This window comes from Felis catus, chromosome B4, assembly GCF_018350175.1.
Source record: "Felis catus isolate Fca126 chromosome B4, F.catus_Fca126_mat1.0, whole genome shotgun sequence".
NCBI classification, from domain to species: domain Eukaryota; kingdom Metazoa; phylum Chordata; class Mammalia; order Carnivora; family Felidae; genus Felis; species Felis catus.
In genome coordinates, this window is record NC_058374.1 from 94,532,192 (window position 1) to 94,555,448 (window position 23,257).

General features: G+C 42.3%; 1 protein-coding gene across 1 annotated transcript in view; it reads left to right on the forward strand.

Annotated features, from left to right (window-relative positions):
- Positions 1-4,785: 4,785 nt before the first annotated feature.
- Positions 4,786-23,257, forward strand: part of MYRFL (myelin regulatory factor like) — a 125,975-nt gene continuing 107,503 nt past the window's right edge. Inside the window, exon 1 of the mRNA XM_045062672.1 lies at positions 4,786-4,831. Within this exon, the coding sequence (XP_044918607.1) occupies positions 4,786-4,831 (46 nt within the window). The remainder of the gene's footprint in view (positions 4,832-23,257) is intronic.

Here is a 23,257-nt window from a genome sequence, read left to right on the forward strand (position 1 = left end):
TGTTTTGTGCAGCCAGAGTCTACAGTAGATGTGCTTTTATTCAAAGCTTTTGTTTTCGAAGGTTTTCTTTGTTGTGTTTTTCCCTCAGTAGTTTTGACACAATGTTTAAAACGAAGAGATGTCAAAGCAGTGTGAATTTATATTTATGTCTAACTTTTGTGCTAGAAAATAGTTCTTTGGGGTGCCTGGGTGGCTCAGTCAGTTGGGTCTGACTCAAGTTTGGGTCAGGATCTCAAGGTTCGTGAGTTCAAGCCTCATATTGGGTTTTGCACTGATGGTGTGGAGCCTGCTTGGGATTCTGTCTCCACATCTCTCTCTGCCCCTCACCTGCTTGTTCTCTCTCTCTCAAAATAAATAAATAAACTTAAAAAAAAAGTAAGAAAGGGATGCCTGGGTGTCTCAGTCGGTTAAGCGTCTGACTTTGGCTCAGGTCATGATCTTGCGGTTTGTGAGTTCGAGCCCCTCGTCAGGGCTCTGTGCTGACGCTCGGAGCCTGGAGCCTGCTTCGGATTCTGTGTCTCCCTCTTTCTCTGTTCTTCTGCTGCTTGCACTCTGTCTCTCGCTCAAAAATAAACATTTTTAAAAATTAAAAAAGAAAGAAAAATAGTTCTTCGTTTTTTTCACAGAGTGCAGTACAATTACCATCTCAGCAGACAAGTTTCTTGTCTCTGATATATAGGCAAATAAGGACCCAATAGTTTCTGTAAATTTTGTGCAGAACTTCTAGAGAGAATTCCACCTCATCGTCCACACACTTGAGTCTCGTGTGTGCCAGCTGCGACTGCAGGTGTTGGAGATACAGCAGTGAGCAAGACTGGGGAGCTCCGTGCTCATGGGGCTAGCTCTCGGTTCCGTGACGAGTGGACAGAGAGACTAATGTTAGAAGATGAAACAGGTGCTCTGTAGGTACTTAAAAGGGGGTAATGGGCTAGAAGGAGCATGGATGACTACTTCAGATTGGGTGGTCAGGAAAGGCCAAATCAGGAGGTGACATTTTTCAGCTGGGCTCTGACCAGATCCAGGCCTATGAAGAGAGGCAGGCAAGGGAGAGCACTCAACGCTGGTAGGAGGCCCCTAAGGAAGACCTGCACTTGACATACTTGAAAAATGGTGAAAAGACCTGGTATACAGTTGGTGGCGGGGAGATTGGTAAGAGAAAACTGGAGAGGTAGGCAGGGGTCAGACCTATAGGTCCAGTAAGCTACGGTGGGGAATTTGGAAGTTTTCTGTGACAGCTGTGGCCACAACTCTACCTGGCTCTTTCTTAGCTCTGCTTTTATTTTATTTTATTTTTTAAGTTTATTTATTTATTTTGAGAGAGAGAGGGAGAGAGAGAGAGAGAATGCACATGCCAGTGGAGGAGAGGCAGAGAGGTAGGGAGAGAGGGAACCCAAGCAAACTCTGTGCTGCTGGTACAGAGCCTGGCACAAGGCTGTATCCCATGACTGGGAGATCATGACCTGAGTCAAAATCATTAGTCCGATGCTTAACTGACTGAGGCACCCAGGTGCCCCAGCTCAGCCTTTCAATACTGGAATCACTATAAAGTTTTGCCTGAGCCCCCTTATCATTATCTAAATATTCTCTTTAAAAAAATTTTTTTTGAACGTTTATTTATTATTGAGAGAGAGAGACAGAGCATGAGCAGGAGAGGGGCAGAGAGAGGGGGAGACACAGAATCTGAAATAGGCTCCAGTCTCCGAGCTGCCAACACAGAGCCCGACGCGGGGCTCAAACTCACAAACTGTGAGATCATGACGTGAGCTGAGTCGCTCAACCAACTGAGCCACCCAGGCACCCCTCATTATCTAAATATTCTTTAGATCATCTCATCTGGGTCCCTGACCTTGAAAACCAAATATCAATTCCATATAACTCTACATTTCCAACCCTGACATCCCTTCCCTAGCTTTAGGCTATTGTATTCATTTGCCTATTGGCCCCTCCACTTGAAATTTTAATGGGTGCATCTCAAACCTCACATTGACTCTTGGCCCAGTTGCTTAAGCTACAGCCTAGGGCTTATTCCTGGTTTCTGTTGCCACCACCTCCAATCCAGTCCATCAGCAAACCACATCAGCACTGCAAAACATACCTCGACTAGGTAGGTCTACTTCCCTCCATGTCCACTACCGCCACTGAGTTCAAGCCAGCATCTTTTTAAAACTAAAAGAAAAACTACAATACCACAAATGAGCAAAGCTGCTGAAGTAAAGAGAAGAACAGAAACCCTAATAGCTCTCAAGGAAGTACAGATCCACACATGGTCTAACATCAAGATGAAGCACCGTGTTGTGAATACTAGCATTCTGGAGCTGTAGACCTCAGGGACTGACTTGAGAGAGAAAAGGTTCCCATCATTACATTCCCAACTTGAGCCACGTCACCAGATTTAACCGCAGCAGCTCAGCTCCTACCTGCTTATTTATTGGAGTTCTCTAGGAAACGTCAATACCAAAACAAATCTAAACCACAGCTACATTAGATTACTTCTCAAGAAACTAATCTCCCCCAAATTTGTGCAACATGGGATGCCCAATAGAATTAGAAGATACTAGAGATGTGGAGACTAAAGACCATAATCAAGGAAATATGGATGGTATTCGTTATTCTCTGAGAGCGAAAAGCCTTAAATCCCCATGGCCACCAGCTGGATTGCGCCTTTGGCTATGTGCTCTGGACTCATTCATTAATACAGATATATTGTCCAGCCATTCCAACAAATTTCTTCCACATTCTCTTTACTTGCCTCAAACCATGTTGGTTGTTCTAGGTTAGGCTCTAACCCAGAGATTGCAAACTGAAGTCCTGCAGGCTGAATCATGTTTTCACATATATGCTATTTGCCCTTGGCAGTGTTTTGGTTTACTCTTATGTTTGTTTTATTTTAAACAAATTAGTTGCAAAAACTAGAAGATGAATTTCTTTAAGCAACTTGTTGACTTGTCCTTAAAGGTCTGGAACCTGATGTGAGCTTCGAAATAGGATTCTAAGCCTCTTCCCCCCCCCCCCCCCCCCCGCCCCCAGTATAGAATTAGCTTGCCTGTTTTCAGGGAACCATTTATATGTATGAAGTGTTAAAATACTTACTAGGAAGCATACCACATCACCTGTACTGAATCTAACAATAACGAAACAGACAAATTCAGAATTGAGACATTCTATAAGACAGTGGGTCTAGATTGTTAAAAAAGTGTCAATGTCATAAAAAGCCAAACAACTAACCAAAATGACAAAAGGAGAATGTTCTATATCTTTTAAAAAGATATAACCAGGGACACCTGGGTGGCTCAGTCAGTTAAGCATCCCACTCTTGATCTCAGTTCAGGTCATGATCTCACAGTTCATAGGATTGAGCCCTACATCGAGCTGTGCACTGACAGTGTGGACCCTGCTTGGGATTCTCTCTCTCCATCTGTCTCTACCTCTCGCCTGCTCATGCTCTCTCTCTCTTTCAAAATAAATAAATAAACTTTAAAAGTAAATAAATAAATAAACAAACAAACATGACCAAATGCAATGCATTAACATTCATTAGATCCTTGACCAGGAAACAAAAAGTCATGAAAGATATTTTGGGGGACAAAGGTATTAATACTAATGAGATATTAGTATTAAATTTCTATTATATTTCTTGGGTATAACAATACTGTGGTCATGTGGGAGAATATCCTTATTTGTTAGGAGACATATACAGAATTATTTCTGGGTGAAATGTCAAGATGTCAGGAATATTTTCAAATGACTCAGCCAAAAGTGTATATAGCAAGTGAGAAAAAGTAAAAGTGGGAAAATATTAACTATAAATCTGGGTGAAGAGTAGGTGGGTATTGCATGGTATTATCCTTTCAGCTTTTCAATAGGTTAAAGACTTTTTCAAAATGAAAAGTTGGGGAAAAAGAAAACGAAGGGTTAAAGAGCCGATTGAATATCCTAATTATATTCTTAGGCTATGAAGTAAATTAATAGTTAAGTAGTGAAAGCAAAACATTTATTTGCATGTAGTTTTATATTTAGGAGTGAAACCAGCTAAAAGTGAAGTGTATACTCAACTGTAAGAATTACTGAATCAAATTTGCTCCTCAGAGGCACTTCTCATGCTTTCTAGTTTATACTTTCAAAGAAAATAAAATCTGGAGGAGACAGACTAGGTGTGTATCAGGGAATGTAAGTTTTCATTGTGATTAAATTTAGAAATACTTAACAAATCCCAACTCTTCATTATCACAAGTCTGTCTAAATTATCTGCTCCTCTAGGTATCTATAAAAGTGATTATTGATTTGCCCCCTTTCTCTAGGTAAACACACACACACACACACACACACACACACACACACTGTATATTTGCCTGGTTATGGCTAAATTGACCTGGTTGACAGAGGGGGAGATATAAATATATTGGTGTAAAAGGACAAATAAGAGATAAGACTATGTATTTATTGCCCATTTATGTAATTACATGTGTCACTAAGGACAAAGGTCCTTAAAGACAAAAGGCAGAGTAGAAGCAGTTCCCTACAGTAAGATAGATTTGTTACCACTTCCCTATTCATAAGGTTTTTTTTTCCCTGCATGGTCCCATAGCCTGGTCTTACAATCATTTGGAGAATTTAACCATCTTTCTGGACACAATTTGTTGGCAGAAGATATGCTTCACTCCAATAAAAAGAAAATGAAGACTTTTCAAGAGCATTCATAGGCGTCAAGTCGAGAGGACGAGCACTTAGTTCCTGAGGTCTGAGAACCCTTGTTCTATGAGGAAGCGTTACTAGGACCGCGGCACCATGGATGTGGTAGGGGAAAACGAGGCCCTGCAGCAGTTCTTTGAAGGTAAGTGCCCACTTTCCAACATGCAGTCCCTGCTTCTGAGAACTGGCTCTGCTCACAGTCACTGTTTTGCCTTTTTGGAATTCACTTAAACTTGGACTTGGAAGAAATGCCATCGTACTAACTGTCCTGAAATCTGAAGTGGAGGTTTATTTGCTCTGTTCATAGGAAAAACCAATGGTATAGGTAGTGATTTAAAAGAATACAGGATTTCCATCTTCTAGCTTGGTTGTTAAAAGAGTCACAGGGTCAGCGTATCTATGTGGCTAGGGTTTGTCTCTGTCCTGTGCTAGATTATATTTCTTCTAATCCCCTACATTTCAAAAATTACAGATTTGTCTTGTCTCTAAAGTTTTTGAGTATAGCACCAAGAAGGTGTAAGATTTCATTTAAAATAGTTTTTCTCTTAGTAAAATTAAATATAAAACAGTAAAAGAACACCTCCTTCCCCTTCTCATCTTTGTTTTTCACAACACTTTAAAAATGTGCAACCGAATAATGATTGGTTTTTGAAAGGAGAGCCATACTACAGAAATGAGTACTTCTTTCTTAAGGGAGGGGCATATTATAGGACGTGGTTACAGAGATTTTCTTTCTTTTACAAATCTAAACTGGCAGTACGGCTTCTATTATTTAATTGGGTTGATATTCTAATGGCGGGTCTGTTGAAAATGTCAGCAAGGACTCACCATCAGAGACTTCAGTCTTTGGTTCTTTATCAGCAATGCTCAGACTTCCATGCGAAGGGAAATGTGACCATAGCTTTTACACATTTCAAAGGTATTTCTCAGGAGGAAGTATGAGAAGAATTGAGGGTAGACCTGTTTATTCACAGAATCCAGAGGGCAGTTACCAGAATATAGAGGAGTGCTTTTGGCATTTCTGGTGATCAGTAAAGTACCTGACAAATTCTAGATGCAAAAAGGTTGAATGGAATTGACCCAACACCAAACAGTACGAAATAATGGAGTGGTCGTACTAAAGAACTAGTGAGATTCTAGGTCACCATCAGAAAGAATCACATACAATATGGTAGTTTCTGTGGCTTGGATTTTGCCAGAAGTGACAAGAAGAAAGCTAAGACCAAGAGAATTATCACATTATCTCAGTCGTGACCTATCCCATTGAATTTTCTGTCTCTGACAGTAGCCAAATCGGTGTGTCTACCTGGGTCAGGCTGTGTACACAGTAGGCACGCTAACGTTGCATTGCTCGATTGTTATTGCCTGATTTTATATTCTGTGTAACTTTCATCCATACATATGCTTTATTTAAAAAATTTTTTTTCTTAATGTTTTTATTTATTTTTGAGACAGAGAGAGACAGAGCATGAGCAGGGGAGGGGCAGAGAGAGAGGGAGACACAGAATCGGAAGCAGGCTCCAGGCTCTGAGCCATCAGCACAGAGCCTGATGCAGGGCTCGAACTCACAGACTGTGAGATCGTGACCTGAGCTGAAGTCAGACGCTCCACTGACTGAGCCACCCAGGCGCCCCATATGCTTTATTTTAGAGAAACCACCCATTCATTTTATAGAAGCATAAAGTCTTGGTTTCCTTCTGTAACTGGAGAAGACCTGAAAAGTGAATGTGGTCTACCTTCTGTTCTTTGGAAATTCTGCTGTACTTAGAGGATTCCTATACTATCTTTGTCTTATTTTCAGAAGTCTCCAGGGATATAGTTTCCACCAGTCTTCTCTGTCACTTGCTGCAATATCTGATTATTATTTTAATAGTATTTTTCTTAGCTTAAACCAAACTCTGGTCTTCCATTTGAAACCTTTTTTTTTTTTCATGAGGGAGGGGTCATTTCTCTTCATTTTTAGATATAAAAAATGGAGACACCAGCTTAAATGATTCTCTTCCCCCTGAAAACCACACAGCTCATTGTCAAATGTTTATACCTCCACTATTCAGCAAATATTGAGTACCTGCTGTGTGCCTGGTCCAACATCACCTCCCTTAAGTGGTAGCTTGTAAGGCTTTGAAGTCTTTCCCTTAGATTTTAACGATTTCCTTTCTCAAGTATTCCTTAGACTGAGGACAGCAGTGATATTCTAGTGAGGAGGACCAGTTGTTGCTCATCGTTCTCCTGTTGATGTGTCAGTTCTAATTAAATGCGATCTTGTATAAAAAAAAAAAAAAATCCAGGGGCACCTGGGTGGCTCAGTCGGTTGAGCGTCTGACTTCAGGTCAGGTCACGATCACGGTTTGTGAGTTCGAGTCCCACGTCGGGCTCTGGGTGACAGCTCAGAGCCTGGAGCCTGCTTCCGATTCTATGTCTCCCTCTCTTTCTGTCCCTCTCCCCCTCACGCTCTCTTTCTCTCAAAACTAAATAAACATTAAACAAAATTAAAAAAAAAATCAAGGTCTGAAAAATCAAGAAAAGTTTTGGCAATTTGTTACCCAGCTGAAAGCTATTTTTCTGTTTCCTCAGACCCTTTGTTCTAAGAAACTCAGCCCTAGCTGCATTTTTCCTTATGAACGCATTTGTATGAAAAAGTATCTGGATTGACAATAAATGGCCTTGAGGGTCAAAGCTCAGGATGATCTTAGTTTTTATTTTAAATTTCAAATATGTCTAAATCTTTACGATGTGTCTCAGGAAAATGATAAGAACAAAGGGTGGTTTCGGGTAGCTGGAATTCTAATTCTAATTCTAATTCCTGGTCTGCCCCTGATGCCACAGGTAGGCCCATTAACTAACTAAAGCAGAGGCAGATCAGGTGTGCTAGGGATCCCAAGATCCTCTGGAGACTGATACCATGTGAAATGTTTGGCTTTTTCAACAAAGCTGGTACCACTACAAGAGAAAGGGTGTCAGAAGAGAAGCATATTAGTTTCTTTTTAATAACTAAAACTTGGTTACAATCTAAATTTCTGATGGTGGTGGATTAATTAAATGAATTATGGTTTTTCCATATAATGGAATATTTTATAGCTATTGAAAATGATGATAAGGAAAAATGTTTATTATATATAGGGGAAAAGTGGTTTGTAAATTGGTAGATACAATTGAATATTTTTACATATGTAGCTTCCCAGAACAAAATTTATTATTAAAACTGATCTGAAAATATTTAATATATATACATACATGCTCACACATATACATAGAAACAACTGGATGAATACACTTCAAGTATTAATACTTGTTATCTCTTAGTGGTAAAAATATGCCAATTTTCATTTTCTTCTTTATACTTCATTATCTAAGTGCTTCATAATTGAAATGTATTATGTTATAATCTGATTATCTTAAATAGAGGAGAATGAATTTTAATTCAGCAAAACTCTTCTGTTTAAGATCCACGTCTAAAGAAAAATTACAAAAGACATTGACACAGATGAAAAAGATTATGGACATCTTCCGTAGAAAAGATCACATCCTTCTGGGCTATCAGATTCTGTGGGATTTACACCTTTTATTGTCTTAGAGATATATTAAAACTCTATACATTGTAGATAACTGATATCAATGCAAATGACTTTTGTCTATAGATATGCAAATGAATTTACTTTTAGTGGGATCAACAGTTCTAGTAAAAGACAGTTTTGCTTTTATTTGTAAATTCATTGCACGGTGTAGCTAGATAGGTACAGATGGGGTGGATACAGATCTAGATCTGCCGTTTGAATTCTCCTTGAGCCAGTTGTGACATCTTCCTGCCTCCATTAATTAGGTAGTTGAATAAAATCTTTGATATGCATCCATCTTATATTTGTAGGAAAGTCATGGTTTTGGGGCACCTGGGTGGCTCAGTCGGTTGAGCGTCTGACTTCGGCTCAGCTCATGATCTTAGGGCTCTTGAGTTCGAGCCCCGCATCAGGCTCTGTGCTGATGGTTTGGACCTTGGAGTCTGCTTCAGATTCTGTGTCTCCTTCTGTCTGCCCCTCCCCGCTCGCGCTGTTTGTCTCTCTCTCAAAAATAAATAAACATTAAAAAAAATTGCTTTTTAAAAGAAAGTCATGATTTTATCTTTAAAGAGAGATGGTTAACTATTTTAAGTTGGTTAACTTGGAAACTTTATCAATTTCACCTTTAGTTTGACCCTGATTACTAACAACATGTATTAAGCATTTACCATATGCCCACCCCTATGCTGTTGCCTTTACGTTCATTAATTCATTTAATTCTTACAACTCTCTGAGTAAAAAGGAATAAGAAAATGAAATACAGTAAATCTCAGTTCTTCAGTTTACTTCCTTTGTTTTTGAAAGCTGTGACTTCACATTCTTAATTTGTTTTCCTCATCGGTATTTTTGGGGACTGCCATGATATCAGAGGTCTCACTTTTTATTCCCAGGCTTTTTAGAACATTTTATAAAAACTGATTTGAGAAGACTATTTAGTTTTTCATTGTGTCTAATTTTTAAAGAGGAGGTTTTCTGAATTGAGAAGATATTTAGCTCATGCTCTTGGTAATGCCCTGAAGTAGGTTCTCAAATGCCTGTTGGCTTATCCTAAAAGGAGAAGAGGAGATTCATTCCTGCCCTGATTGAATGGAGTGGGGAAAACCACCTACTAGGAGCAGATAACAAGGAGACACAAGAAAGACACTGAGGGACTGAAACTCCAGCACACTCACTGAAGTTTGGGGGGACAGGGACCCCCATACTCTAATTGGTTGATGGCTCTGAATTCCCATGAGAGGAATCAGAAGCTCTGAACAGCTGAAAGCAGGACAGAAGGCCGACGCTGCAGTGCCAGGACTGGCCCTGGACAAGGCAGTCTTGTGGGTAGAGGGTATCTTTTTTTTTTTTTTAATGTTTATGTATTTACTTATTTTTGAGAGAGAGACAGACAGAGAGAGAGAGAGTATGAGTGGGGGACAGGCAGAGAGAGAGAGAGGAAAACACAGAATCCGAAGCAGGCTCCAGATTCTGAGCTGTCAGCATAGAGCCTGAGGTAGGGCTTGAACCCACAAACCACGAGATGATTACCCGAGCTGAAGTCAGACTTAACCGACTAAGCCACCCAGATGCCCTGGGTAAAGGGTATCTTTGACCTCAGGCCAGCCTCTTAATCCTTTGTCTTTCTTGCACATGGGGACCACCACTTTCTCACCCTCCCAGCACCCTTATGCCCTCCTCTTTCTGTCCCAATAAAACCTGAGCTTGCACACAAGGTACAAGCAGCAGATAATCTAATGCCACCATACATCTCTATAGAGTCTAACACTCAATGTACTTTCAGAGAACACAAAGATGTTTGGTCAAATGAATCAAAAAAAGTCACCTTCTCTAAGGGTAGGTTTGGTTGCTCTCTAATGATGGAATTTTAGACATCCTGTTGTATCCTAGCAACATCCTCCAATAATAACTAGAAATAAGGGCTTAAAAAAATTTTTTTTAACGTTTATTTATTTTTGAGGCAGAGACAGAGCATGAATGGGGGAAGGTCAGAGAGAGAGAGAGAGACACAGAATCTGAAACAGGCTCCAGGCTCTGAGCTGTCAGCACAGAGCCTGACACGGGGCTTGAACTCATGGGCGAGATCATGACCTGAGCTGAAGTCGGACACTTAACAGACTGAACCACCCAGGCGCCCCAAGGACTGTTTTTTTTTTTTTTTTTTTTTTTTTATTGAGCATTTACTATGTGCTAGATATAGAATTTTAATTAGGACCATGGCTTTGGAGTCAGTAATCCTGGATATGAATCCTGGCTGTGCCATTCATTGCCTCTGGGATGATAGAGAAGTAAACTTCTGCAGGTCTTAGTTTCCTTGTTTATAAAATGCGGATAACTGTATCATCTCGAAATGTGGTTGTAAAGGGCTATGCCTGGCACAGAGAGCTCAATTAATGGTAGCTATTATAATTCTCATTGTTACCCTGTTATCATTTTCTCTGTGTAACATCAAAAGGGCCCTGTGAGAGATTTTTTTCCTCCCATGAGAATCATGAGGCTGGCAGAGGTGAACTTGCTTGAAGGTCATCCAGGTAGGAAGTGGCTACAAGTTCGTCATTCATTCCGATCCTTTGTTTATATTAACCAGCCAATCAGATGCTGCCCTAATGGCTGGGGATTCAGTGGTGAACAAGCAGAGGCCTTTTCCCAAAGCAACTCCTCTTCTAGCTGAAGAAAGAAGACCATAAAGATATAAGCAAGTGAATAAAATGATTTCAGATAGTCATTAAGTATGAAGAAAATAAAGCCAGATAGCAGTGCAGAGAGACACTGAGGATGGGAGGGAGAGCGGGTTACATAAGCTAAGGTAACCAGTGAATCTTCTTAGGAGGTGACATTCGAGTAAGTTGCCCACCAGTCATCATCCATCATCCATCAGAAGAGCATCCCAGGCAAAGGGAACACCAGTGCGAAGTCCCTGAGCTTGGAGTGGGCAGGTGGAGGTGGGGTGGGGTGAAGAGCGTGCTGGAGGGGGCAGGGGACAGTGTTAACTGACAATGAGGAGGGTGGTAGGGGATGACATCAGAATTTGAATATTTATTCTCGGTGTGATAGGAAACCCTTGAGAATAGGCAGGGCTTGCAGATGGGTAGGATGTAGGGGATGAAGAAGGCAGAGAAGTCAAGGATGATGCCCTGGTGTTGGCACCAATAATTGGTGGATGTTGGTACAATGTACCCAGGTGTGCAAGACTAGGCAGAAGTGCTGGTGTATATGTGTGTGTGTGTATGTGTGTGTGTGTGTGTGTGTGTGTGTGTGTGTGTGTGTACCTATGTGGACACACACACACATATGAAATCAATAATTCATTTGTGGCACTTCAAGTTTTAGATACCTTTTAGACAGCAAAATGGAAAATATGAGAAGGCAATTGGATGTTTGAATTTGGGACCCAAGGAAGGGATCAGGGATATGCATATCAGTTTGGGGGTCATCAGCATACGGTTGGTATTTAAAGCCCTAAGACAAGATGAGATCCTGAGAAGGGAGACAGACTAGACCAGAGAGACCCATGATAACACTTAAGGATGTGAGTGAGAATAACTAACAAAGGGATGTTAAATGAGGTAAGAGGGGAGCCTGCGGTGTTGAGCTGGGAAAGAATAGTGTTTCAAAGAGAACATGATCATATGTTTTCAGTGTTTCTGAAATGCCAGATAACTGAGCATAGAATGTGGGAAAGAAGGTTTAAGTGACTTTGACAAGTGGTTTCCATGTAGTGGAGGAAGAAAGCCCAGTCCATGGGGTTGAAGAGGCAACAGATGGTGAGTGGCTAATATGGGTAATGTTTTTGAGAAGTTCTTTTGTCCCATGAGCCAAGGAGTTGAGCCAAAGCCAGAGGGGGTATAGAGGCAAGAGTTGTTGATAATTTCATTTTTTAAAGATGGGAGATACTGGGGCGCATGGGTGGCTCAGTCAGCTAAGCGTCTGAGTTCGGCTCAGGTCATGATCTCATGATTTGGTTCGTGGGTTCAAGCCCCGTGTCAGGCTCTGCGCTGACAGCTCAGGGCCTGGAGCCTCCTTCAGATTCTGTGTCTCCCTCTCTCTGCCCCTCCCTGCTTGCACTCTGTCTCTCTCTCTCTCACAAAAATAAACATTAAAAAAAACGTTAAAAAAATAAAGATGGGAGATACTGAAGCATGGTCTGCCGGTGGGAATGATTGAGTGTAAAGGAGTACGTGCATGATGCAGAAGAGGGAGGGGGCATTAATTGTGGGAGAGGAACCTTGAGAAGGTGGGTCAGGATGGGATTCAGAGCACCTGGAGACGCTTGCAACTCTTGCTGTCTTGTGATAGCAGCAGAGGTGGAGTATCTGAACAGATGCAGGTGGTGTGGCAGATTTCAGGGTGGAAACCCATGACAGGTTACTTCTGCTTTGCCTATGAAGTGTGAGGTGTATTAGGAGGGAGCTGGTGGCCGGAGTGTGGTAGGGGACTATTTGGGGGCGTTAGAAGGGAGAATCAGTTGTGAAATTCTTTTCTTTGAGAGTATATTAGTCTCCTAGGCTGACATAACAAACAACTGCAACATTGATGGCTTAAAACAACAGAAATGTGTCCTCTCACAGTTCTGGAAGTCAGATGTCCAAAATCAAGATGTTGGCAAGGTTGCATTCCCTCTGAAGGCTCTAGGGGAGAATCTGTTCCATGTCTCTTGCCTAGGGTTTGGTGACGCTGACAATCCTTGGTATTCCTTGACTTGTAGACTAATAACTCCAATCTCAGCCTCCGTTTTTACATCATCATTTTCTTTCTGAGTCTCTTCTCTTATCAGGACAGTCATCATTGGACTTAGGGCCCACCTTCATCCAGGATGATCTCAGCTCGAGATCCTTAACTTAATTACCTCTGCCAAGACATTTTTTTCCAAAGTTCACATTCAGAGGTCGTGGGCGGTCAGACATTTCGCGGGGGGCGGGGGGGGCATTTTTCAACTCACTACAGAAAATAAAGAAGCAAATACACTAGGAAATAGGATTGCTGGTCACTGCTGTGTCCACTTAAGATTTGTGTTCAATTACTTTAAGTGAGGCCAGTCAGTACACTTGGATGATTTTCTGAGCAACATTCAGATGTTTAAGTGCAGGGTTGGGGTGGGTGAAGAATTGGGTTTTTTACAAAGTTGAGGTTTTCCCAGATGAATCCTGCAGATGGAGAGAAGGGAAGAGAGTGACTAGTCTTTGCAAGGGAGTAGAGTGATGGGGCCTGACATCTAAGCTGGGTAAGAAGGGAAATGGGGATAGCAGGGGCATGAGGAGGTGTGGAAAAGTGGTAATAAGGTTCATGAATAGGGGATCCCAGTGGGTGATCTGATTCGAGTAGAGGCATAAGTGTCAGTGAGTGGAAAGGATGGGCCGGTCAGAGAATACAGCAGGTGGAAATGAGGTCTCAGAGGTTGATGCAGTTACTGGTTTGATGCCAGGGTTTAGCAGCGTGTCGAGAGGAGGTGTCTGAGGTGAGGTGGAGTAAAGGTGGTGGAAGTAGTGAGGAGTTTACGAATTCAAGAGGCTGGGAAGTATCGGGTGGATGTTGAAGCCACCAGCAGTGGTGGCAAGAGTGGTGTTGCAGGGAGGAAAAGAGGGAACCAGACGGTGAACAAAGTGAGCGACCAAGAGGTCGCTAGATGCTACTACCAGGAGGTGGCCCAGTCATGTGGGATCTGCTTCATTTGAAGAAGGGAGGAGGCAAGCTAATCCGGAAATAGCAGTGAAGACCAAAAACACCTCCCATTTTCAGCCCCCAGGGACATGTGGGAGAACCTCTATTGCGGTGTTTCATAAATGTTTTCAAAATTTATTTATTTTTGGGGTGGGGTGGAGATGGAGTGAGAGGGAGCGAGTATCCCAAGCAGGTTCTGCGCTGACAGCCCAGAGCCCAATGTGGGCCTAGATCCCGTGAATCCGGAGATCATGACCTGAGCCAAAATCAAGAGTTGGACGCTTAACCGATGGAGCCACCCAGGCACCCCGAGATGTTCCATAATTTAACCAGTTCTTATTGCTAGCCATTCGGGCGTGTTCTAGATTCTTACCTGTGAGAACCTTTAGTTATTTGCTTTGCATGAATTTCCTCAAAATAGAGTTACTGCCATATAGAATTTTTTTTTTAAATTAGCTCTTTGATAAATATTGCCCAGTTATCTGCCAGGAAAATTTTTTTTATGTTTATTTATTTCTGAGACAGAGAGAGAGCATGAGTGGGGGAGGGGCAGAGAGAGAGGGAGATGCAGAATCAGAAGCAGGCTCCAGGCTCTGAGCTGTCAGTACAGAGCCCGACGCGGGGCTCGAATTCATAAACCGCGAGATCATGACCTGAGCCACCCAGGTGCCCCTCTGCCAGGAAATTTTTTAAAAATTAATCTGTAGACTCTCACTGTTATGGCTGCCTGATATTTTCATTTTTTGACTTAAAAAATTACTCTATTCCCAGAGTCCTTAACCTAGGGTAAGATTCAGGTGGGCTCCAAGCCTCTGGCAGTGAGTGGAAGTAGGTATTTGTGTAGGCTCATATGTTAGGGAAAGTCTCCACACCTTTTATCGGAGGCCCAGTGAGCTCTACGACTCAGAAGATGTGAGGAACCCCTGCACTGGTCTCAGGCCATTGACGGCTCCTCTCACCTTCCCCTCCTGAAGGAGCCAGAGCCTGGAGCCACCCATGGTGGAGAGGACGTACTTTGAACCAGTAGAAGATCCTGGACGGGAGCATGTTTCAATGATCAGAGTCTAGAAACTTATAGACCCTACTTAAAATGTGGTTAAGAGATGGGAAAGGGAGGTTTGATGACATGATTAAAAGCAGTGATGAAAAAAAATAACTGTTTCATCTCTATATTCTGAGTTGTAACTGTATTGGAAAACACTCCTGCCAGAATGATACTGTAACCTAAAAGGGAGTGAATTCTGAAAAGTCTGCTCTCAGTTTCATCGGTGGGTATAGAAAACCACGTGACTTCTCCCCTAGCAGTTGACGTGACCAGAAAAGGGTGATTATTTCCTCTGCACTGGGCTTCCTTCTATCCCTGGGGGCTGTTCCAGAAGCACTTGAAGAGATGCTTCCGGAGGCCCAGTCAGCCAGGAGGAAGCTCTTGGCAATGGATTGACATTTGTTGATTATTTGTGCCTAGCCTGCTTTTGAAAAGATTCTGGGAATACTTTACATTACAGGTTACCTTAAAATTGGTATAATAAAGTCCCTACAAGGGAAAGGCAAGGGTAACAATATATACTCCCAGGGGGCGGGGAGTAATAGCAAAATTCAGGTATCAATGGGTCAGTGAGGAGATTTAAATCTCTTCTCTCAACTCTAGCCCTCCTTCCAGACATTCACTTCTCTTTCTCTTCTCTTTCATCACCAAACTCTGAAAAATACCCATTCTCTTTATTCTTTGCATCTCAAGCCCAATTAAATCTGGCTTTTTCTCTGACTTGCTCTTCTGAAATTTCTAATTGCTAGATTGTATTAAAAAAGCCTTCAACGCTCATCTTCCTGGTGTTGTCTCTGGGATTGGTCACTATCGCCCATTGTTACCTCATGGAAGCTCTCTCCTATGTAATTCCATGGCACCTTCACTCTGGTCCTCCTCCAGCCTCTGTTTCCTCTCGGATGCTTTCAGTAATTCACCCCCTCCTTGTCTGCCCAAGAGTCCTGTCTCAGAAACTCTTTTATTTGAACACCAAAAGCTTACCCTGAGTGGGCATTCCCATGGGTCAGCATATCCCCAGTTTCAGACCTGTATTTGCCAGGTTTCAGACCTATATTTACAGCTGTTTAAGGTACATATATATGGATGGATGGATCTCCGTTTTCCCAAATCAACACATTCAATGTGGAACTCATTCCCTCCCTGATTTCAGTCTTCATTGCCTCCTCTGTTCCCTTCACTCTCCAACAGACCTCCCAAACTAAAACTGGGGTATCACTCCTGACGACTCCTATACTCTATAGCTAATCCTTTATCAAATGGTTGCTTCCACCCTAAGGTGAAATGTCTCCCTGCTGCAACCTCCCCTTTGTTCAGACATTCATCTCTTGCCAGAGCCTCCTAACGTCTGTCCCTGTGCTAACCACCTTCCACTTTGCCATTGGCTCATGTGGATGCCATTGCTTAAACATTGCTGTTGAATCTCCATTGTCTGAGCTCAGCGTAGTTGTCCCAATATAACATTCCAGGCATCCTTACACTGGGGACTCCCCCCATACTGATATCTATTGCACGTGGTTTGGTACAAGTGGTTGAGAGCATGTTCCAGGGCCAGAGTTCTAATCTTGACTCTGCCTCTTGCTAGCTGTGTGATTAAGCTGTACTTAATCTCTCAGTGCCTCAGTTATGTATCTATAAAACTGGAGTGTTACTAGTAACTGTCTACTAGGGTTATTGGGCAAGTTAAATGATTCAGTATACATGAGGCTCAGAATAGTACCTGGATTCTGTATGTCTGTTATTACTATTATTATCTTCAGTATCGTTCTTACTCTTATCTATACCCCGGCTACACAGCTTTTCATGGTTTCTTGAATACATTCTTTTACTCTCCCTTTCCTAATGCTGGGTCTTTGTGCCTTCTGCCCAGAATGTACTTTCCTACTTCTTTATCCAGCCAACTTCCTTGGGCAAAGTTAGAGGTACAGTTCTCCATGCTCCTGCAGCTCTTTGTCCATACCTTTGGATATGCACCCTTTACATTAAAGTTCAAGTTGTGTGTTTACATGTCTGTTTCCCACAGAAGACACTTTAAGCATCTCCGTGTGAGGATTTGCCTTTGGGTCGTTCACCTCTGCAGGCTCAATGTCTTGCGTGGAGCACTTACTTAGAAAAATGTTTGCTGAATATGTGTTCCGTGAATGAGATTCTGGACCAGAATTTCTGGTGGAGAAGCAGGGCCCTTATTTTATTATACATAGTGGTTCAGTTTGTGTTCATTTTCTCACCGACATTTTAATATCCAAACCAGCTCTGGAGAGGAAGTCACAGCTCCTCATCAATACTGGTTATGTAGATTACTGTTAGATCCATGACCTATAGTAATGATCTTCCTCTAGTGTATGGTAACTCTGTTTTCCTTAAAAGCAACTATTAGTAGGGAGGGAATGAAGGTGGTGTGGCGCTCAGTAGAAAACATGGCGGAGATGCTGGCTGGGGACAGGCAGATTCAAAACCCTAGTCCCTTTATAACAGGTTAAGGCTTTAACTCAAACTGGGTCGTGAGCAGAGAATCAGAATCAATACTTAGAAGTCACTAGGAGGGGGCGCCTGGGTGGCTCAGTCAGGTAAGCATCTGACTTCGGCTCAGGTCATGATCTCACGGTTCACGAGCTCAAGGCCTGCGTCAGGTGAGCTCAAGCCCCACTCCAGTCTCTGCATCCTCTCTCTCTCTCTTTCTCTCTCTCTGCACCTCATGGGATTCTCTCTCTCTCTTTCCCTGTCTCTCTGCCCCTCACTCACTCACACTCTCTCTTTCAAAAATAAATGAATAAATTAAAATAAATAGATCTTAAAAAAAAAAAAGAAGAAGAAGAAGTCACTAGGAGGCTTTGCAGTCAAAATAGACAGGTGGAAGCTGCAGTCTGGAGAAAACTAAAGGTCCAAGCACCAGGAAACAGTCAAAGTAATGGCCCTGGGGGTTGTGGGAATGATCTTGGGGGGACTGTCTGATTACACAGCTTTCCCACCCACATCACCCCTGGAAAGTGGGCACCATTACAGATCACACACATTAACCCCAAGCTCCTGACTCCAATGTGCAAGTGTGGTGACGAGTGACATAGTGGTTAGAGCACAGGTTTGCATCCAGATTGCCCTGGGATCAAATCCCACCTCTACTTACAGTGGACTTACAATGCAATCTTGGCAAAGTCTCTCTGAGACTGTTTCCTCATCTATCAAGTGAAGTAGATATTATTTCATAGGAGAGAAGTGAGAATTCAGTAAGCTGATATATGTGAAATACTTTGCATCATGCCTGACCCACAGTTACTGCCCAGCGAAGTAGTATTATCAGTAATCTATAATCAAGAAAGTGTTTGTTCTTTTAAAGGAGGTCCCTGTAGCAGCCTGTGTGATCGGGAAGAAAACCGCTACCATTTAATGAACACTTGACCTTATGTTAGACACTGTACTAAACTCTCAGGTGTATTACTTCTTAGTTTGTACAACAAAATGAGCAAGGAGATAATATTATCACCACTTGAGAGATGAGGATACAGATTCAGAGAAGGTTTGTACCTTGCCCAAAGCAACACAGCCATTATGTAGCAGAGCTTGAAGTTGGATAGAAATCTTTCTCTTACGGTTTGACTCCTAGTCACTGTGCACAGTGTCTTCTAGACAGGTTGCGAAGGAACATCTGTAGAGTTGGCTGTGGAAATTATGGCTCCTGTTCAAATAACCAGGGTGGTGTGTGTGTGTGTGTGTGTGTGTGTGTGTGTGTGTGACAATTTGCACGTAATTCCATTCCTTAGATGAAATTATTCTGGAGTGTGAGTGCTTGGTACATTAGTGCTTTCTGGCGTTTTTTTGGCAAAGCCCAGCTCAGGTGTTAGTGGTAAAAGGGCACTAGTTTATGTTCATAGAGGAGGCAGCTACAGACACTCAAAAGATAAGGCTACCAATAAGAATACAAGGATATAAGAACACCAACGCTGGCCTACAGTACTGCTCAGTGCAAACCAAAAATTTATAGAGAGAATTTAGGCAGCTGGGTTGCTCACAAGTGTAGTAGCAGATATTAATTCTCCTTGGCTTTTGGAAACCAGAGTCAGGACAAATAGTCCAGTGAGATGATACCCTGATATTTGATACCCTGATGTTAGCAGCATATGAAACAATTGTCGGGGTGCCTGGTAACTCAGTCGGTTAAGTGTCCAACTTCGGCTCAGGTCATGATCTCATGGTTCATGGGTTCAAGCCCCGTGTCAGGCTCAGTGCTGAATGCTTGCTCAGAGCCTGGAGACTACTTTGGATTCTGTGTCTCCTTCTCTCTCTGCCCCTCCCCCGTTCATGCTCTATCTCACTCTGTCTCTCAAAAATAAAAAAATGTAATAAAAATTTTTTTAAAAATAAAAAAGAAACAATTGTCAGATATAGCCATGTGGGGTCATGTGTTCTAAGGAGAACATTAAATGACTTAATAGTTGGAAATAGTGTCACTCCCATAGGGTTAAAGTGACCAATATCCTCAAATACTAGGAGCCGAGAAATATGCTTCCTGTGAATCTATGGCTGTGGATGATGGCATAGGCCTTGGTTCAGGCATACTTGGGTTTGAATCCTGGTTCCTCTGCTTCTTAGTTATGTGACCTTGGGCCGGTTACTCAACATTTTTAAAATTTTAGTTTTCTCTACCTGTAGGACGGGTATAATAACATCTGTTTCTTAGGGTTGTGAGGATTAATGACGAAATAAATGATAGTTATTGATTTTATTATAACATTTTCAAGGTGAAGGAACCAAATTTCTTTCTTTCTTTCTTTTTCTTTCTTTCTTTCTCTCTTTTGAAATAAGAATGAGTACAAGCTATATACAAACACACACACACACACACACACACACACACTTTTTTTTTTTTTCCCAAAGAAACACTTCTGTCTCCAGGGAGTTATTACAACTTTTACATGTTCACATTAATTCCTGAGCCTTTATAATCATAAAATCCATTTATAGCCCTTAGTTGCCAAGCAACATAGGACAAAGTACTGAGTATTTCCTTTTATTGCAAAAGGTTCAGCTTTTCCATATTGGTCTTGAAATCAACATTTTTCAGAAAAGACAGAACAGTGAAAGTACTGTATTTCCAAGGTTTCATGAGCATTCCTTGTTTGGGGCTAGAATCAAAACTGAAAGGAATATATTGTTATTATTGTACCATTCTTGAATAGCCTAAAGAATTTTGTGCTAATTATACAGTCCATTTGTAAGAAATTCTGAAGACGGGAGACTGCAAATTTAGTTTAAGGAGAGAACTTGCTTTGTGTAACCTATGTTCTGAGACGCTCTCACTGTAGGAGAACTAGATCTTTGATCTGTCAGTGTCTTTCCAGAAAGGCTCGGGGGTGGGGGGGTGGAAAATTCATATGAGAATTGTTATCTGCTGACCTTGGTAACCACTGACCTCAAACAGGTCATTCAACTGGGCATTGGCAGGGTTTGGGGAAGCTGGCTTTGAGGCACATAACTAAATTCTCTTCTTTGAAAGGTATTAATGCTTTTAATTGTTTTTGTTGTTTTTGCCCGTGGATAATCAGCAAGTAAAGGTTGGAAATCCAAAGAAGGGCACTGTCTGATGTCGGCTCAGGTCATGATCTTGCTGCTCGCCGGTTCGCGCCCCACATCGGGCTCTGTGCTGACAGCTGGGAAACTGGACCCTGCTTCAGATTCTGTGTCTCCCTCTTTCTTCCCACCCCCCCGCCCCCACTCATGCTCTCTCTCTCTCTCTCTCTCTCAAAAATAGATAAGCATTAAAAAATATTTAAAAAAAGAAATCCAAAAAGAATCAAAAGAGTATATTACTGTTTAACATCCTATAAAGTACCCCAGTACAACTTATATTTTTAAAAGCCCATAAAAGCATGCATGGAAACAGTTTTTAAATCCACATAGCTATTTTTCTGTTTGTGTGTATTAAAACAGTGCAAAAGCAGATTAGAGTATCCCAATGGGAATTCTACCATGCAGTGGGATTCTATAGACGGAAAGAATAGAAGCAATGTTCCTCTTTCCTTTCTTCCCTTGTTGGGTTAGGCAAGCTTGTTGCTTTGAGACAAATCTGTTAAGTCACATACGATGTCTTATATGCAGGAAGAGGCAGAAAGGACACCTACAAACTATTTCTTATAAATTTTACAAGGTAAGAGCTAGTCAAGTCTCTTCTGCTAAGAGTAAATGTACTTTGGGATGACTCTGTGTGCGGGTATAAAAGGGTAAGATCTGGCTGTTAGCATGACTAGGCTAATTCCAATCGATCGGTAGAAGGGCACTTTAAAATCTATTATCCACACATCTCCAGAAGAGTTGTGTCTTAAGAAACAGTTGGAAAAATTCCATTTCTTCTTTTTATCTGCATGGGGATAAGACCCAGACAATAATCTGCTCTTCTCCCCAGGGGGCAGCAGGCTCCTGTGTGAGAATCTGAATTGACCTTTCATGGTAGTGAGGATGTCAGGGCTACAAGCTGTGCTCAGGACTTGGTCTTCCCTTTGCTGGTTGTTTATGGAAATGTTGGGAAAAAAATAAAAGTCCCTACTCGGCCACCAAATTTTTACATTTTCTTATTTCGCCAGCTCCTTCCTACCCATCTTCAAAGTTTTCTTCTCACCCTTCCATTTGTATTATGCTTGTGGATAATAGAGTTTGACATTTTACAGACTTTTTCATTTCCGTCACTCGTTGGTCCCTCTCGCAACCCTGGGAGGAAGGCATTTTACAGATGAACAAAATGGAACCTTAAAGAAGTTGAAAGACGTGTCTAAAACCACACTGGTAAATGCCAGTGGTCGTGGCAAAATCTTTGTCTTCTCATTCCCAGTCCAATGTTCTTTCCATCTTCATACCACTTTGCTTTCCCAAAGGAAAAAGAGATAACACTGGCCATGACTCACTGGCTCCCATAGTCTAGGGTAGATGTCAGACAAATACTTCAGTAAACTTAGCAGGCCTTTGGAAAACGCTCCTCCATTTTATCGTCCTCTTGCTTCCTGAAACCCAGTTACCACCTTGATTTCCCACAAACTGGCCACTGGCTACCCCACCGCACCTACTCTCCAGAGCAGGGCCAGCAAGTTCCTGTTATTTGGGCCTTCGCTTAACCCCCTGCTTTGATGAAACTGATCTTCCCTGATTTCAGCAATTGGTTCATTGTTCTGAGTCCTGTGTTTGGGAGTTGGGGGCAAGGAGCAGAGAAGGAACAAGAAAGGAGTGAACATTTATTATGTGCTGAACATTAGTAGTGTTAAAGAAAAAAAAAATCAGTGATATTCGTTAAAGCCTAGTAAGGATGACTTTATTCAAGGGAAGGAGTGTCACAACAGGTATAGTGACAGCTGTGATGGAATTTTGCAGTAGGGGAGAGAGACTGGGCTCAACCCCTCATGGGTCTAGCCAAGGAGCAGGCTAAGGGGGGATTCTGGCTAGACCAACCTAACAGGATTCTTTCTGAGAGCTGACCAAGGTGACCAGACACCCCCTGGGGCAAGGTGGGGGTAAGGGAGCTGATCAGACAGCAAGGGTGATCAGATATGGAGGATGGGGGATTCTGGTTAAGCTGATTTGTCAGGATTCTTGCTCAAATTGGATGATACAGACAGAAACATGAAAGTAGGCCTTGTTGAAAAGGTCAAGGGGGCCTGAGTAGAGTTTCATCTGGGAGTCAGTCTGACAGCAGCAGGATGACACGTCACATTTAGTCTGTGAGCAGTGCTCTAAGATGCTAAAAACTCATCTTTTTTTCCCACCTCCTCCCCCACCCCCTCACCCCCGCCCAAGATAAGGAAACAGGCCCAGAGAGGTTCAGTAGAAGTGGAATTGACCCCAAGTCGACCTGATTGCGGTCTTCCAAATCTCGTTCTTTCCTTGCCTGCAGGTTACATGGGGCTGCCTCCTTCTGGAATGCCCTAGTCTGCCCTGTTCACCTGGCTGATTGCTGTGCACTCTTGAGATTTCCACTTTGGCATCATTCCCTGAGGGCTCCTGTGTATTCCATAGTATTTTGTACTTCACCTCTAAAAGCGTGTATTGCCTTTTTTTGTGTCCGTCTCCTATGGACGACAGGAAGGAAGGAAATATGTCTCATTCATTCCTTTAGCCTCAGCAGCTAGGACTGGCACATAGTAGTCACTCAAACATATTTATGAAACCAATCAATAAATACCCTAAGCCTGACCTCTTTCCAAGTCTGCTGGGCTTCCCTCCTTATTTCTCCTACCCAAGACGACATGAACCTTCATCCTACACTTGACTGAAGACTCAGCCCTCAGTCAGTGCTCTGCTGGGCTGTCCCTTCCATATCTGCCTGGCTTGGCAGGAG